The 18930-nt window shown below is 37.4% G+C and overlaps 1 protein-coding gene across 1 annotated transcript; it reads right to left on the bottom strand.

Moving 5' to 3' along the window:
• Positions 1–35: 35 nt before the first annotated feature.
• On the bottom strand, positions 36–18449 carry LOC134539587 (digestive cysteine proteinase 1). The gene is made up of 11 exons (XM_063381753.1): positions 18181–18449; positions 16669–16815; positions 15880–16052; positions 14727–14831; positions 13822–13981; positions 13040–13232; positions 11681–11901; positions 9069–9169; positions 8340–8471; positions 6038–6227; positions 36–2311 (listed from the first exon to the last, which is right to left on the bottom strand). The coding sequence occupies exons 1-11, from the start codon at positions 18239–18241 to the stop codon at positions 2127–2129; spliced, it is 1668 nt and encodes a 555-aa protein (XP_063237823.1). The 5' UTR covers positions 18242–18449; the 3' UTR covers positions 36–2126.
• Between the last annotated feature and the right edge of the window lie 481 nt (positions 18450–18930).

Below are 18930 nucleotides of genomic sequence, written 5' to 3'. Positions count from 1 at the left end.
GAACGTTAAGGATAGGCATAACAGAACAAAATTACTTTTGTTGGTCATGTTTTATTTATGAACACGTTCTACAATACCAAGACACACATAATTTTATTATTAACATACAAGTTACAATGCAATACATGTTCCACGCCAAACCTTTCTATTGCTTTTAGGAATATCTGAGTAGAGCTATTTACAAAACACTAAATATGCCCATATGTAGGTGACGTCCCACAAAGTAACACTTTTATATTCACTATATAATATCACAGCATTAGTTCGTAAACAACAATTATAGACAGTCGGAAGATATTACATTGCAGTACGCCATACCCTGAATAGGTAAACTGTGCAAACATTCTTTGTTCGTACAAACACTCTACTCACAAAAAAAAATTCATACAATATTCCAATACAATAATGTTTCTTCACACAAACATGATACTATATTTCATTAACTACAATTTTCTATTGCAATCTACCTCACCAGGCACAATTTACTATTAAATAATTTTATTTAAAGGTCTTAGATTTGATTTTTAATTAATGCATGTTACTCTAATAATATACCAAATAATAAAACAATACACTTAACTTTCACGAAATTAATATAAGTTTCAAAGCTTTTTCTATTTTCAGCTCAACTACATATTAAAATTAATGTTGAAATCAGATCTCGTATAAAATACATTTTTAATTGCTTGTCACCAGCGATAAACATGTGCAATATCTAAACATAAGTAGTGCAAATTTATTAACATTATCAGTAAAATTCTTTCACGCTTGCTGCTTACGAAGTCTATAATAATTGAGTATTTCACGCGAATAACATAAATTTACTAGGCATGTGCGAGAAAGACTTTTTTGAATTCGAGACGAGATCGAGAAAGCAATTTAAAAATTCTCGAGAATCGAGTCGAGATCGAGAAATCTGTACTTTAGTTAACAGGATAATATGATCCAAAAAAGTAAAACTCAATAATCTGACAAACATACATAATTATTCAATAATTTTATCAAGTATCCACAATTGCAATTGCAATTACAACTTTACCTTTACACTCAACAGTTTATTTGCCTACTGTCGTATGTAAACATACGTTATTGACTCCATAGTCTATACAGTTTCCTTGAGCCATGGACGGTACTTGATCATAAAAGTCTGAACATTCACCACTATCGATATGTCACTATCGATATGGACCGCAATTTAAATATCATGTTGCTTGTTATATACTGCTGGCCGTGTGTATAACCTAAGGCCATAAAACAAAATGCAATCGCGGAAGAATTCTGCAGTCTTGTTTATATTTTTATTTTTTACCGTACCGTTTTACGTTGATACTTGATATTGATACCGAAAATGATTTATTTTTAACTTTAATGTTGGTTTTATTAACGGAAAATAATCATTTTCTTCTGTAATTTAATGTGATAACCACAGCACAATTCATTGTTTACGTTTACCGTTTCATGTAGTGACTTGTGAACGGAAGTTGTTTGTTTTTAACTTTTTAATAATTTATCGTGTATACTATCGTAACAAGTATATTTTATTTTTTTCGATCTACGTTACGTTGAAGATATGTTAATTATTTCAACACGCAACGCAAAATGCTGCCTCAATATATTATGTTACCTAACCTATTTCTTGTTTACAAAATTCTCGAAAATTCCGAGCCAAAAAAATTATCTCGAGACGAGATCGAGAAAATTTCTGTCTCGACTCGTTCTCGATGATGCCGAGACTCGCACATCACTAAAATTTACCTTTTCAAGATGTATATCTCATATGATTTGAGAGTGAAGCATATCCAGGGTGTCTGTATGCTGATTTACAGAAATCTGAAATTAGGAAATTTTTTACAATCTTTTTATTTTCATGTGTACACAGATGCAAAAAGAATAAATATGTCACCAGCTTCACTATTGTCCTAAGAGTGCAATTTCTATTGCACTCCACTTATCACAATACTTACAAAAAAAATGATTTCATGTGGGCTTATATAATAATTGATTGTTCTGGCAAGAAGTAAATGTGTATCGGAGATAGTAGCTGTAATTTGCTGTTTATTTCCATTACTGCGACCTAGGAGTTACAATTAAGATCATCTCTTGAGGTTTGAAGTGACCGGGCGGGTCTACATGGTGACGTAGGTGGGGGCAGTGGCAACTCCACAGTTGTTGTCCCACGGCGACATCAGCACGTAGCCGTCGTTGCCCCAGTAGTTGGACCACGAGTTCTTCACGAGCCAGTAGGGCTCGCCCCCCAAGCTGCCGTAGCCAACCAGCAGCACCGAGTGGTCCAGCTCCTCCACCTTGTTGCCTGCCGACACGATAAGAACTGTGTGAGTGCATTGATTCTGCTAGTAAACACAGTAATATCTCACAGTCAGACATAATCCTTAAATATTGGCATAAAACCCTTCGCTGTCATATTGCAGCGACTGCTTTGAAGTCCACATGATTTCCACCCTCGAGTCCAACCTATCCCTCTCCTGCCTTTTTGTTTCAGTGACGTATCTTCCCCTTAATTTACTCCTCTTGCGCCTGCACAGTGGGAGATGTGTGCGCTTATTTAAGGCAGTGTCGACATTTTGGACTCTTTCGGGTTATTCACTTGACATTGTGTCTTCTCCGCCGTCAAGTTCACTTGCTCCGACAGCCGTCCCTTATCTAGCTTCACGGGTTCTCTGTATTGGCAAAGGTTCAGTCGTAAGCTAAACTTGTAATTATTTTATTTCGTGTATTCTTGCTTTTCGCTTTTAGTGCTGTACAGATTTGCTGGTATTGCTCTTTGGTCGGGTTATATTCACCTTTTCGCGATTTTGCTTTTTGTGTATAATGGCCTTTCACTGGAACCACAATCCGTTCGGTACAATTCACGTGAGAACAGTGAGAGGTGGTCACACTTGATGGCTGTACACCGGTGGCATAACTAGCACGCTCACTGTTGGTTATTTGCAGTTTTCCTCTGTGTAGCTTGGGACACCTCCTGCATAATGCCCGTTTCTTTCGTGCTTTCCTTTTCTTAATTCACTGCTTGTGTGGACCCACCGCTCATATTTGATTGTGGCAGTGGTTCCTTTAGTTAATTATTTTTTTCTTTGGGGCCTAGATTTACGTGATTTGCGATGGGAGTTTACTGGCTCTCACAGGTCTTTGAGGCATGTCATTCTCGTTATCTTGCGTTTTGGAGAGCATTGTTTAATTCTACTGTCGCTTTTACATTAGTGATGTGTTTCCAGTTTCGCGAGTCTTTTCCCTAGGCACGTGACGCTTGTATTGCGCATGTAATCCAGATTTTTTTTTATAATTCTCTATTGTCTGGTTTTCACCACAGGGTGTTCAAGGGGCTTTGCGTATAGTTTATTTTGTGTGTGTTTGTATCCTGGTTTATTCACTTAAAAAATTGTATTGTTCCTCACATTGCCCGGTGGTTGCATTAGTATGTGGACAGATATATTGTCTGGTTCCGTTTGCGCACCACTGAGCGTTCATTGTAGCAGAGACTGTTTGGATTGTGTAAACACGTAATTTGCAAGGGGACACGTAAACACGTGATTTGTTAGGGCACACTCACTTGTAAAGTCTTGTTCTTTGTCTAGTGGCATTTATGAAATGTATTAGGATTGACACACATTTAATAATCTCATGAATAGGTTATGTTATATCTATTTTTCTACACTTATAATGGTGTCTATTGCCGCTAATTCTCTTGGCCTTAGTGATATTAGCTTATATTATCTATTCATGCACAATCTTTTAGCATAATTGATTATATGTATTAGCGTACTGTTGAAACGTATATTTAACATTGTGATTTTTATGAAAGCCTTGTTAAGCCTAGTGTTTACCGGCTTACCAGTTTTTAGTAACCCTGTAATTGCAATTTTTTTATATCTCCTCACTGTGAACTGTGTCCTTCACACAGATTTCTTTATTTTGCTGCACTATTACCGATGTCAAACCAAACTAGTACACTCTTTGCATCCTCGTTCTATCACGAGGCTGTGTCTCTCTGTCTTTGGTGTGCGCACCAATATGAGTTACTACGCTGTTCTAAGGAGCATACAACAGCGCAAACACCAAAGACAGAGAGACACAGCCTCGTGCTGGAACGAGGATGCAAAGAGTGTACTAGTTTGCTTTGACATCGGTAATAGTGCAGCAAAATAAAGAAATCTGTGTGAAGGACACAGTTCACAGTGAGGAATTATAAACAAAATTGCAATTCCAGGTTTATTAAAAAATGGTAAGCGGGTAAACACAAGGCTTTCATAAAGAATCACAATGTTAAATACAAATTTTAACAGTACGCTCATACATATAATCAATTATGCTAAAAGATTGTGCATCAATAGATAATATAAGCTAATATCACTAAGGCCAAGAGAATTAGCGGCAATAGACACCATTATAAGTGTAGAAAAATAGATATAACATAACCTATTCATGAGATTATTAAATGTGTGTCAATCCTAATACATTTCATAAATGCCACTAGACAAAGAACAAGACTTTACAAGTGAGTGTGCCCTAACAATTCACGTGTTTACGTGTCCCCTTGCAAATTACGTGTTTACACAATCCAAACAGTCTCTGCTACAATGAACGCTCAATGGTGCGCAAACGGAACCAGACAATATATCTGTCCACATACTAATGCAACCACCGGGCAATGTGAGGAACAATACAATGCTTAAGTGAATAAACCAGGATACAAACACACACAAAATAAACTATACGCAAAGCCCCTTGAACACCCTGTGGTGAAAACCAGACAATAGAGAATTATAAAAAAAAATCTGGATTACATGCGCAATACAAGCGTCACGTGCCTAGGGAAAAGACTCGCGAAACTGGAAACACATCACTAATGTAAAAGCGACAGTTGAATTAAACAATGCTCTCCAAAACGCAAGATAACGAGAATGACATGCCTCAAAGGCCTGTGAGAGCCAGTAAACTCCCATCGCAAATCACGTAAATCTAGGCCCCAAAGAAAAAAATAATTAACTAAAGGAACCACTGCCACAATCAAATATGAGCGGTGGGTCCACACAAGCAGTGAATTAAGAAAAGGAAAGCACGAAAGAAACGGGCATTATGCAGGAGGTGTCCCAAGCGACACAGAGGAAAACTGCAAATAACCAACAGTGAGCGTGCTAGTTATGCCACCGGTGTACAGCCATCAAGTGTGACCACCTCTCACTGTTCTCACGTGAATTGTACCGAACGGATTGTAGTTCCAGTGAAAGGCCATAATACACAAAAAGTGAAATCCCGAAAAGGTGAATATAACCAGACCAAAGAGCAATTCCAGCAAGGCTGTACAGTACTAAAAGCGAAAAGTAAGAATACATGAAACAAATATATTTACAAGTTAAGCTTACGACTGAAAAATTGCTAACACGGAGGACACATGAAGTTAGATAATTAACGGCTGTCGGAGCAAGTGAACATGACGGTGGAGAGAAGCAAAATCAAGTGAAAAACCCGAAAATTAATTAAAAGACGAAAAAAAAAAGTCCCAAAATGGTGACAAAAGCATTAAATATGACCGCAGGACTCCCACTGTGCAGGCACAAGAGAAGAAAATTAAGGGGAAGATAAGACCACATAGGACAAATACATCACTGAAACAAAGGCAGGAGAGGGGAAATTGTAGGACTGGTGAACAATCACATGGAAATCCACTGCAATATGTTGACTTAAGTTGGCTAAATTGTGGTGTTTGAAGGAGGGGGGGGGGGGTAGTGTTAGTAAATGAACCTTCATAACATTCTATGATTTGCATTCTCAAACACCCACAGCACCCTATTCCCCCCCCCCCCCCCCCCCACACACATACACACAGTCCCTCAGAGACCCACCCTCACTCCACACACAGACTCTGTGTATGCATAAGTGTGAAGTGTTGTTTAAAATGTTAAATGAATTTACATAGTTTTTTACTGTCTCACATCCCAATCCCATCGTGCAGGATCTCCTATGGTGCCGCACACAATGCTGGGGACAAATCATTGGAAGTTACACAGAGTCCACATACCACATTTCTTTTCGTAGTATATTCCATTGGAGTAGAAGGAGAAGGTCTTGTGGAACGCGTCGATGGATATGGAGATAGGCCCGTGCTTGGAGACTGCGATCTTCAGAGCGTTGGCGTCTCCAGACGTGACGTTCACGAAGCCAGTGATGGGAGCAGTCTTGTTCACTTGGTTCACGTGGCAATACCCGTCCTGGAATACGTCCGCATGCATCACACTATTACAATGTACTGCTTAGTATTACTGAAAATTACCGACCTTAAGATTACCAGAATGTTTAAACCTGCAATAATACCAGTTTTTTTAGTTCAAATCAAATATAAATAACTATTCTCAATAAAAGCTATCCATTCTAATAAGAGTACTGGAAATTTTTTTTTCAACATGTACTTGTGCTTGTTAATTCACATTATTAGTTTCAATTACTTAAACACAACTATATATGAACTATGCTTTCAAATTTTTAGGGAGTTTTCTTTGCAATGATCACAAACAGCTTATTATTTGCTTGCCTTGTTTAAAACTTATAAAACAATTTCTGAGTTACAGATAGTTCTGCAATTCACTGAGCACTTGTTTGAATGAACTATCGAGTGGTTATATCACGCCAATTAATATACTGAAACTCACTTATATTTAGTGGTGCACCGATATGACTTTACCGATTACCGATACGATTACCGATTATAAGAGCAATAATCGGCAGATACCGATTCAGTTACCGATTATTATGAAGAAATTTTTTTTAAGTGTAATAATGCACACAAAACTTTTTATTCCCATGTGAATTTAATAACAAGATTGGGTAAAATTGAGAATACAGTTATAATAACAGTATAAAAATATATAAAATACACTATTAAGTCATTGCAAAGTGTAAATTAAATTAACTTCTATTTAAATATTTGTTATTGTAAACAACTTGAACTACAGTCTAATAATTGTAATTTACAATGGGTAAGTTTTTGTTGCAGAAAACTAGCATTATTATCGACTATCACATCAGGTTGCATCAAGAAATTACAGTATAACAATGTAAACATGCTGCTTTATTTTGTTCACTTGAGTTTATAGAAAAATGTTTCCACACTTCATTTTTTTGCTCCCTACTCGCCATCTCACTATAATTATATAAAAATGACTAAAAACCAATTCTAGCACATGTTATTTTATTTATGTTGACTGAATATATAAAATTATAAATACTTTTTCACTTTTCACGTCACATACAAATAACACAACGGATAATGCTACCAAAGACGCCCATAACGAGTTGGTAAAATGCAGTGATAAACTCTAGAAGGTATCGGGACCACGATTTTGAACCGCTACTACGACTCGAAAAGATCGATTGTCATAGAATCCACTGCAACTGTTTGTGGTATTTTGATTGCGTGACATCTATTTTACGTGTCTGGCTATAGGTAATGAACAAGGCCACTAAACAAACAAAAGACGAAACGTAAATAAACGTGTAGGAAAAATGTATTTTTTATTGTTCGAGGCAATGAGATTTATTAAACTTAACGAAATATCTGTAATTATGATATGACAGAGTTAGATGAATTTTGTAATATATACAAATATTACGGTATTTCGTCCTAAAATCTGTAACAAAATTTTACACGGTAAAAACCTACTTAATTACGCCGGGACGTAAATAATCGGCAAAGTAATCGTTAAGATAATCGCCGATTACGATTAATCGGTAAGTACCCATTATCGCCGATTACGATTAATCGGTAAGTACCCATTATCGCCGATTACGATTCATCGGTATCCGCATCGGTGCACCACTACTTATAATGTATTATAATAACACATAACCTCAAATTTATCATTACTCTGGGTAATATGCAACAGTTTCTCTACACTTTGAATGCTCGTTATTTCAAAGTGCACGTTTTTGAAATGGTATACGAGTAATAACTTATTCATGTCGATAATTTAAATGTTGAACATCATTTGCAAAGGCCTGAATATATGTCACCAAACATGTGCTAATAGATTAAGGAGAGTAGATAGACACTAGAACATCTCCTCACTGACTGCCCTGTTAAGTAAAATGCCCCCCTGAGTCCAAATTATTTCCAAATGTTTTTTTTGAAGCATTTCCAAAAAAAATTACATCTTTTTTAAGAAATTATGAAACTCTAAATCCAATACAGTGATGAGTTTTATTGAAATTTATACCGGCCCTAACGCCAGTCTGAGGTCGTTTTCAATAAAAATTTTTTTATATTATTTCCTGTAAAATTTTGTTTTCCGGAGACGGGGTTATACTATGTAACGGGGGCAGTGTACCTGGCCCAGGTAGCCGCCGTACTCGTCCTCCAGGGGCAGGCCCCCGTGCTTCTGGATCCAGTGGTAGGAGCGGTAGTCCTCCCCGCCGTCACAGCCGTTGTTGCCGTAGCCCCAGCTGCAGTCTATCAGCGCCTGCGACACACACCGCTCGTCACACCTCTGCCTCGCCTCATCACAAGCTCCCCAACACACTTTGTGTGTGTATGTGTTTGGTTGGGGGAGGGGAGTCAAAAAATGAAATCAAGTCTTATTTATACAACTGGCGGACCCGACAGACATTTTTCTGTTCAAACCTTTGAAATTCGAAAATTACAATTTTTTTTAAAGAAGTTGTAATTGTTTGGACCATTTTGATAAAAATGTATATTAAAAAAAACACGATCACAGCACTGCTTACCGGATCCAATGTAAAACATCCAAAAATCAACAACAATAATTTAATTAATTAATTAAAAAAAAATTATTGGATCAAATTGTGAACCTAAACCATCCAAAAATCAACAAAACATAAATAAATTAATTAACTTAAAAAAAAAAAAAAACATTTTCTATCGAATCAAATTGTAAATCTAAACCATTCTCGAACCAACTTAATCACACATACACAAAATTTAATCAAAATCGGTCCAGCCGTTTATGAGGAGTTCAGTCACACACACACGGACAGAAGAATATTAAAGACATGAACCAACCCACACTGACGACGTAGAAGCTGGTGGAAGAGCCTACCTGCTGCGACAGACGCACCAGCCGGCCGTGCTTCAGGAAGTAGGCGCCCTCCACGGCGCCCGTCGTGCCGAAGCTCCAGCACGAGCCACACACCGACTGGTCTGCACACAACACCACCGCCGTGCCAACTCGCGCTCGACTGTGCGTGCCACTACGTATCACCAGGTCTTTAACAAGACATATTTCAAACATGGTAATGTGTAAGTAAAGCTGTATGCTTCGCCCAGTGTGTGATGATGAACATTGGTCAATCAATAATTTTAAATATTGTATAAATATTTGCCCGAGCCTTCAAAAAATAGTAAATACAGTATTTACTCGCGTATGGCTTTCACCAATAATTTTGGGCATATAATTCTTACATTTTCACCGTAAGGGTCACTCTTGGAATATGGATTACACTTCTACCCACCCTCCCATATCTTCTTTGTCTCTTACCTCACAATGGAATAAAATAATTTTTTATACTGTTTTCACCCATCCCTTCCCCCAAGATATAAAAGGCAGCAAGCTATACTTCCTTGTTCCTTCTCTAAAAACAAATACACACATTACAGTGAGAAATAATTTGTGCCTGAAAGAAAATAAAAAGTTGCAGTTTTGTCACGGAATGTTGCAGTTTAACACATGCCAAATTTTATGCAAAAACAATAATGTTGGGTCATAGCTGCATAAAGAACCTGTTGAGGTAGACACCTGAAGATTGTACATGGTGCCAGTTCAACGACATTTCCAGTGGTAAGAGAGGGAGAAAGAACCATCAATGTTGCTATGTGGCCACAAGCCATCCCAGAACGTACACACAACATAAACGCTGGTTACTTTTTAGGATATTTCCCCCGTCCTCCCACCAAATGCCAGCGTGTTAGCATAACTGCAAAGTTTAACATGCTTCACACACACTGCTGAGGTATTTTAATTTACTAATTTATACTTTCTCATGATGTTTTGTCAATTCAAAATTCACACAGCTATTTATTTAAACATATATTCAACCACACAGTGCAATGTTAAACTTTTTTTTTATCCTATGTGAAAATCTTGCATAAGTGTAGCAATATATATTTTTTAAACAAAAAAAAAAGGCATAAAATGTGTGACCCAGATACTGATAAATATGGTATGTGTAGAATAAAATTATTTGAAGCTTCCAAATAATAATAATGATAGGAAATTCTTAATTGATTGCAAAGCAAATAGAAATTATAAAAAAAAAAAACATTTGTAGAATTGCTGAAGTTTTGCAGAAACCAAAACTTAATATTGAGCTCACACAATTTAAAGTGCTCTTGTTCTAACACAAATTTTGGTACCAAACCAAGTTTTCCACAGCCTTAAAGCTCTGCTTTAAACATCATGTAGATTTTTTTTTAGTCATTACTTTTTTAAGGGCTTCTTTTGAAATCTGAGTTCAATATCTCCCTAGCATTTGTTCTGCCACAAATATTTTTATCAGACATTCACTTAGTGAAACATCATGGGTGTGAAACGGCACGCTAGTGTTGCGGGACAACAAAAGTAAAGGAGGTATGGTTAATTTTTTAGAAATATCATTAAAGAAAATGAAAAAAAAAATCAACAAAATTCAACATGGCATGCAAGAAAGATACCGTATATACTCGTGTATAGCGCGCCCTTTTTTCCCCTCAAGTAAAGGAAAAAAATAAGGATGCGTGCTATACACGGAAAAAAAAAAGTGAGTAGATGTGACGGGGAGGAGTGGAAGTCGTTAACTGCCGGGTGACGGGGGACGTTTCTGGCCAGCCCCCCACACATACGCACAAGCAACAAGGCCTCTGTTTCACACACACACACAACTCACAACCTGGTCTCTCTCTCTCTCTCACACACACACACACACACACGTGCGCGCGCAAGCTCGCAGGTCTCTTGTTTATTTTTAGACCTCCCCCTCTACAGCTAGTAAAATAAAAGAGAGAGAGAGAGAGAATGTTGACACCAGTCCCCCTCCCACTTCCTTCGCTTCGTCGCAGCTGCTACCAGTGAGTCATCTAGTCCTCCGTGTCACATTCTTGCCTGCCTCCCTTCCTCCCGTCCACGTACCAGTTGTGACGATACAGCGCTTCATTATCTTCCGTCTACACAGCAGAGTTTAAGTATTTTCCTGACGCATCACCACACATCAATTTAAATTATCATTTGTTTCATACGTAATTACTTAACAGGTACCACAAAATGTTAGTACAACAATATTTACGGGAAAAATTTTTTTTTTCTTTGGAATTTGTTGCAAAAATCGTGGTGCGCGCTATACACGAGGGCGCGCTATACATGAGTAAATACGGTACTTGGAACTGCCATTGGATTATAGATAATTCTTAACTTTATTTTGGTTATTATTTTTGGATTAAAAACATTAAAAAATTTAAACACTATTTAATAAAAATTTTTTTTAGGGGTATATGGCTTAAAATCAAAGAGTAAGTATTTTATTTAGAAAAAAAATTAAAGAATTAGAAAAAACTATGAAAATTAATGAATAATATATTACTGTCAAGAAATTCGAAGGTTCTGGTTCTGGTTTTACACGTTCACACACACAATACACGTCCACTGGTGGACTCGCCGCGCACGCCGGCGAGAGACGCTACCTTTGACCGGGGTGACGGCTCCGACCAGCCTCCAGTCGACGGACTCCGGCAGGCCGCCGACCTCGGAGGAGTTGTAGGGGAAGGGCTGGCCGCCGTTGTACAGCACCCTCGGGGAGTACTGCTTGCCGCGGAGCGCCTTCAGCTCCAGCTCGCTGCGGTCCGCCAGGTGGTTCACCGACAGCTGGTAGGGCAGCCCCGCGCGGTTCGTCGAGTGGATGAACCTGCGAGCACCAATCACAACCCCGTCCGTGACCGCGGCACTACCAGCCCTGCGCGAGTATCCACATTTACGAACAGTTTACTAGTCATACATCCAATTAAACACTGAACACCAACGCTTCGAAATAATGAATATTCAATTACGTAGTTACAAACATTAGACATAGCATACCTCTGGAACATGTAGTAAACATATGTAAATTATAGTACCCGATTCCAGAGAGGTAATTAGCAGAAATGTTTTTTTTTCTGTAATATTGCCGAACTAAAATACTTATCACCTGGCTGCCGTTAAAAAAAAAACATAGGAATAACATGATTATTGTAATGTACTTAATCTAACCAACCTTTTCACTTCAGTATCATTTGTCTAATTTCCCATGAGCCATCTACACTACATATTGACAATTTTATTTCCCTATGTATTTCTTATGTAATGAAAAATATATAAATATATTTTTTTAGTGGGATCCCAAATCCCATTCTTACAATTCATATTCAATATTCATATTTAATATTTGTAATTCGTTCGAACAAAAAAACCTGATAATCACACAGGCTTACACACTGCCTGTCACTTCCCGATTACAGAGACCATTAAAAAAATACCAAAATAGTATTTTTCATTAAAATATTTACAGTTACACAAAATGATCTCATTGCTTATTACATGACTGGCTAAATTCTTTTCTAATAACTTTTTCCTCGAATCTTAACGGAATAACAATATCTACTAAAATAACACTGTGCATTTTGTGTCTGTATCACGTAACTAGATAATTCATGATAAAATCATTTGTCTGCGATATAAAATAAGCATAGAAAATAAAAAATCACAGTGACTCAATTCTTTATTAAATCATAAATACTGCAACCAGCACAAAGTAATTTATAAATTATGATGATAGTACACACTAAATGAAAAATTGTATGATTCCTTGTTATTTTTTATCATGTAATACTATTTATATTTTCATAATTCTTTGGTGCACTATTAAATGTGTAGTTTGCAAAACATACGAATTGCTGGTGTTTTTGAGCACCAACGAGCTTTTTGAGTTAAAAAATGTTAATTTGGCGAGACTGCCAAGAGTTGCAAGTCGAAGGAAAGGTGCTCCAACAGGCCACAGGGCCGCTCACCTGACGTTCTGCCGGAAGATCTCCTTCCTGGAGCCGTGCTCCTTCGCGTCGGCGTAGTCCTTGCCGTGCGCGGCCGTGAAGTCGTCGAAGGCCGCGTCCACGTGGGCGTCGTATCCGTGCACGAACTCCCTCATGGGGTTGAAGGTGTACACGTGCTGGTCGCCAGGGCCGGGGTAGTCCGTGCACGTCAGGTCTGCGCGGCACACACACACACACACACGGCCTCACTGACCGGCTTCCGCAAGGATTGTCAACAGAGGAACCTCTGCAAGTTCTCAAACGAGGGTATTGACTGAGATGTTTTAAAGTCACAAACACACAACAAAAGCTTGGGGTGTCAGGGAAGAAATTGGCCATAGCGTATGATGGTAAGGAGAAACTCCCAACATTTGCCTGGCGCGATCAAGAGAAACAACGGAAAACTGAAATCTGGTAGAGTCGAACCCGAATTCAAACTCAGGTCATCCGGAAAATGCAACTGTAATTTCTTATTACATCACTTTGCTACACAACTGTTTAAACATAGGTATTGCTTTTTCTTCAATTTTTTTCAACATTTAAGTCGGCTGAAAAATCAGTACTATGAATTGTAAATTAACCAAAAAATGGATAAAAAGTAAAACTTGTTCATTGTGAAAACACGTAAAGCTGCACAAATATTTCTGGTTCCCAGCACAGACCCACACACACACGGTTTGGTTAATGTTAAAGGAAGTTAAACAAGCGCAGATGTACTACTGATGTAGTACTACTAGGCGCGGCAGACCTCCGGCCGTACTCACTGGCCTCGATGCTGAACACCTCCGGGTCGGGCTTGCCGGGCGTGAACCACTCGTACTCCAGGTAGTAGTGGTCGTAGTGGGAGCCCAGCAGCGTGTTGTAGCCCTGCATCTCGTACCGCACCGGGATTGGCTCCTCCACGAACGGGTCCTTCATCGACCGCTGGAAAGGGAAACGGCAGCCAATAAAGTAACAGCTGTGCATGTAGCACGCTCGTGCAGTCAAAAAAAGGTCCAAGGGTTTCTTGACAGAAATGTTAAAGCACCCGTAGTTTAGGAAAGTGCAAGAAGGCTAGAATTTGGTACATGACCCGTGGACTTACTGATATGTGAACTTATATTTTTATTAATTATATTTACATAAACACATCATGACTAGAAAAAAGAATTTAAGGTTTTACTTCTAGCCCAATTTCATTTTTAAAACAGAATATTTCTGTCTCATTTTTTATTTATATAAATTCTGTTTTGTAATAATTATTCCACCAAAATAGTGTAATTTATATATGCCGCATTTCAACGATAACATAATTTGCTATACATTTGTCTCAAACAGATACTTTCAGAACAATAAAAATAAATCGGCAAGCATTTGAAGTTTTAAGGTGATACAACAAGAGCCACATGTTTAAAGAAATTTAAAAAAAAATTCTGGTCCATTTGTCTGAAAATTGACATTCCTTGAATTTTAAAAATTCAAAATTTTATTTATTTTTGCCCATTCGAATTAAATTTTGGTTAAATGCTGCTTAATTCCATTATATAACTTGCATTTCAGTTTTACACTGTGCATTGGCATGCTTTTCTGTTTTATTTCGTTTCTCTAACTACGACTCAAAAGTTGTGACTTGTGACATCATCAGAGAAGCTCTACTGCCACGGACCCAAACAGAAGAACGTGACGGTACCTTGTAACGAAGCCACAGCGTGTACTTGTTGACCTTCTCTCCTTTCGTGTCGACCAACCGCCACTTCTCGCAGTCCAGTCCGTTCACGTCCTCTCTCCCCACTCTCTGGAACACAACATCATCCCGGTCCAGCCAAACTGATCGGACGAGCTCGGTGCTAACAACCTGCGATCATGTAGAGCAAAACCCAATCAACTTCAGTCCGCAAACAATCACAAAAATTAACTTAATTTAGCAAATAACAGCAGTTTCCGATTCAAACAATGTATTTTAATTGTAATATGTTGCCAAAATTGCACATTCCTCCATCGCGAATTCAAGTTGGTACCAGGCAAGCAAGATGTTTAAGTGATCTAGAATTTCAGTCCCTGGGAAACAGTTATGTGACTTAAAGACAAACTTGGGTAAAAACCCTCTTAAGAAGTTTTCCTTCATATAGCACTGGACCTAAAATACCCTTTTAGTAAAATTTCCCTGTTAATAAGTCTAAATTTCTAAGTGCCTTGAGAATTTTCTTAATAGAGATTTACTTTGTACTTCCACATATGATTTTCTGGCCAAGTTTGGTGCAAAACTACGTAAAATACTCAATATAATTTTAACACTTTATACTAAAAAATTAAATTACACAATATGTAAAAGGATAGCACAACATACCATAAATTTTAAAAGTTACTGAATGTAAATTATAAGGCATATTCAATATATCAAAATTTCAGAATATATTTCATTTAAAAGGTTTTATTTTTGATTCCTGACTTTGTAGACACACCGTATTCCTCCCCCGGGAAAATTTGGGGTTTGAAGGTGCAAAAAAGGTGGTTTTTAGGCATTTTTCTTTCCTAAATATTCTAATTATAGTTGGTTGAAATATATAATTTATTTTTTATAAAAAATATTTTCAGAGAACAAATTTGTAAAAACACAGTTAACATATCTGCTGGTGCTATATCCACACAAAATTATTAACTTAAACATCAGGAGAAACTACGAAACTAAATATATTATTGGAGGGGACGAAATTGAAGACTTTTATTATTGGGATGGGGACATGTGTCCCCCCCCCCTCCGGTTGCGACGCCCATGCCTGTGGTTGGCGGGACTACTCCCACGCCAGCGTACATGGAAGAGTACGAGTGGAGAGTCTGGCTACCTCGAAGCTGCTGATGTTGGGCAGGATGGACTGCATGTCCACGGTGTTGTTGACGGTCCCGTTGATCTGCAGACACGTCCTGACGTTCGCCTCCTTCTCCGTGGTCAGCGGCACCACCTTGATGCTGGAGCCGTACTCCCCCTCCTTCGCCAGCTGGTACGTCTGCACCATGTCTGCGACACCGTTCACGGCGACCGTCAGCCATCACGCGGCAAGACCCATCCGAAACCACCAAATTACAAGTTAATAAAATTTAAAAAAAAAAATCTAAATGTAAGCTGTGACACAAACCAAAACACAGGATATTTTGCCGCAACTCAATTTCTCCCCTAGCTCGTGACCTTTATAAACCTCATGTAATATAATAACCCCAAAAAGTTTTATTTCAGAGCAAACTTTAGTTTTTGAATTGTAAAGTTTTAAAAATTTAAATTTTTTAATGAGTCAAATAACAATGAAAAAGACTTCCAGTTGGATAAGCCGTCACTGCGGTTTGAGCGTGCAGATTTCTCTTGCAGTAAAGTGAAAGTAAGCACCAGAAAAGCATTCCAAAATGGATGAATATCGCCTTTTCACTGTGTCCCTATTTAAAAATTGAATGATTTGTGCCATAAATTTTTCAAGAAGAACTTTCTGTGTCTGTCACAACTTGCTTCATGATTTTACCACGCATATGCAGCATGTTCTAATTTATTTTCCTCTACACTATCATACAATTCCTGGATGACTCAAAATACGTCCAACTTGTCTTATCAAACCTATACAGTTGAAGAATGGAGAACTCCTCACCTCCGTAGTAGTCGATGCGGCTCGCCCCTCGGTCCAGGTCGTAGTACGCGAAGAACGGCTCTCGGATCTCGGCGTACGGGATGAAGAGGGTTCCCTTGACGGTGTACGCATCGCTGAACTTGGGGACATCTCCGCCGGCCACGAGGCCTGTCAAGCGTATCATTTGCACTTCGGTGACTTTGCACGTACATTGAATAATACAAAGGCATTAACTATACAAACCAACACTAACAATTTTTTTTTTTACCATATCTTGATTAGGTTAGTGCATCAAGTGACTGGAAAATTACCCTGATTAACATTGTGATTCTAATACAGAATACTACAGCTGTGTGAAAAAACAAAGCAAGCAACTTTCATCCAGTTCACAAAAATTGTCTTTATTTCTACACTTTACTCCTCCACTTAAAAATTTGTCATATATAACAATGAATAATGGTCATAAGTTGAATACAAAATATATTTTCCCTTTTATTCAACTTAAGACCATAATTTAATGTTATATCACCAGTTTTCGTAATTTGCAGGATCTTCTGACGTACTGAATCAAAACAGCAAGCATTATGTACCACACAATATAGCCAACAGGATCATGCCATCAGGATCTTTCGATGTAATGAACTAAAACAGCAAGCATTATGTACCACAGGATTAAGCCATCATGATCATGCCATCAGGATCAAGCTCTCAGATCCAGGGATAAACTTGGATACATGAAACATCAGTCATAACACACATAGAATATATGATGGCTGTAATCAAGAAATTCCCTGGAAAGACTGCAAAATTCAATGTCAGCTACTTCAGTGCACAGAACGTACTGCTCAGTGCTCACAGACTCCCATTAGACTCGTTTGTTACAGCGTGACTCAAAATAGTACGTACTTTAAATGCAATGTAACAAAACAAACATTTTGTAATATAATTACATAGGTACTTATTATATTAAAACAACAAACATGAAAAAAAAAGCATTAAAAATTACTTACAAATGCAATTCAGTAGTTATTTAAATGAATTTCATTATTATACCACCAACATTGACTAATGTTCTCAAAAAAAAATTAAAAACCCACATATGTAAACATAAACAATGAATGTTGGCGATTGCATGTATACATAGCTATTGTAATATAAGCTGTAAATTATTATTTTTTCCACAAACCAGTAGGACTTCAGAAACCTTCTTATCAGGGTTAATTCAAGAACGACTCTAAGTAGTACATGGAAAACATTGATCCCTATTTATCGCGAGTAAACAATGAATAGCGGTGGCATCGTAAAAGCACACGTATTGTAACGTAAGGTATAAAATTTTAATTTTTTCACAAATTAGTAGGAATTACGAAACCATCCCATGGAAGTAAATTTGGGGACGTGTGTTGAGTGTGAAAACTATGTTTCCCCATTTTTTTTCTTTCCGTTCTAAAAATCTTAGACGTTCGATAATTACACATTACATTCTCTTGTTTGTCAATATATACTTACTAAACAAATATTAAATCAACTTACCAACGACAATGAACAAGATTGACGGAATGAAAATCATCGTTTGCTTTCTTAGGCTATGCATGAACGAACTTTAATTTACTATAACAAACATTTACTTATATACATCCCTGAAAATGGACTTTGTTGTTATTATCTAGAATATCTAGACTTCAACCCTCTTGACTTAACCTCCACACCAATATCAACAAAGTAGCTTATCTCAATGATGACAACTTCAATCATGAGCCAGCGAAAAAAACTAGATATGATCGTTCAGTTCTTTCAAGTGCAGGTTCAACAGTTTAAACCAATATATACCCCCTCTAGAACAGAATAAAGATAAATTTATCTGAGATGAAATAATACTTTAAAAAATTATTTAAAAAAATTTATCGTGTTTTTAAAATTAAATTTTTCGAAGTTTTAAAACAAACATATAAAATATAGCCTTTTAACGCTTATTACACTGACACCAATCTATTTTCTGTTTTCTTAAATTCCATTGCCTTATTTTCGACATAGTAATTAGTAAAAAATATCTAATCTGGAGATCAATATTCCATTAAGCTACACTTATTGTTAGGATTTTAGAATAAAAGTCCATGTTGAGCAAATCCTCAAATAATAAGCGCAAGCCCAAAGTATATGTAAGGAAGGCACCTGCACTGAAACCTTTGTTACCCCATCATTGAACAACCGTCAATAGAAATCTAAAAGTATCTTATAATATATTTGTGAGCTATTTTGAACAGTTTTTTTTATTGTTTATAG

The sequence above is a fragment of the Bacillus rossius genome, chromosome 15 (assembly GCF_032445375.1).
Source record: "Bacillus rossius redtenbacheri isolate Brsri chromosome 15, Brsri_v3, whole genome shotgun sequence".
Taxonomy (NCBI): domain Eukaryota; kingdom Metazoa; phylum Arthropoda; class Insecta; order Phasmatodea; family Bacillidae; genus Bacillus; species Bacillus rossius.
Note: the sequence above shows the minus strand (reverse complement) of the source record. Positions and strands in the feature narration are given on the sequence as shown.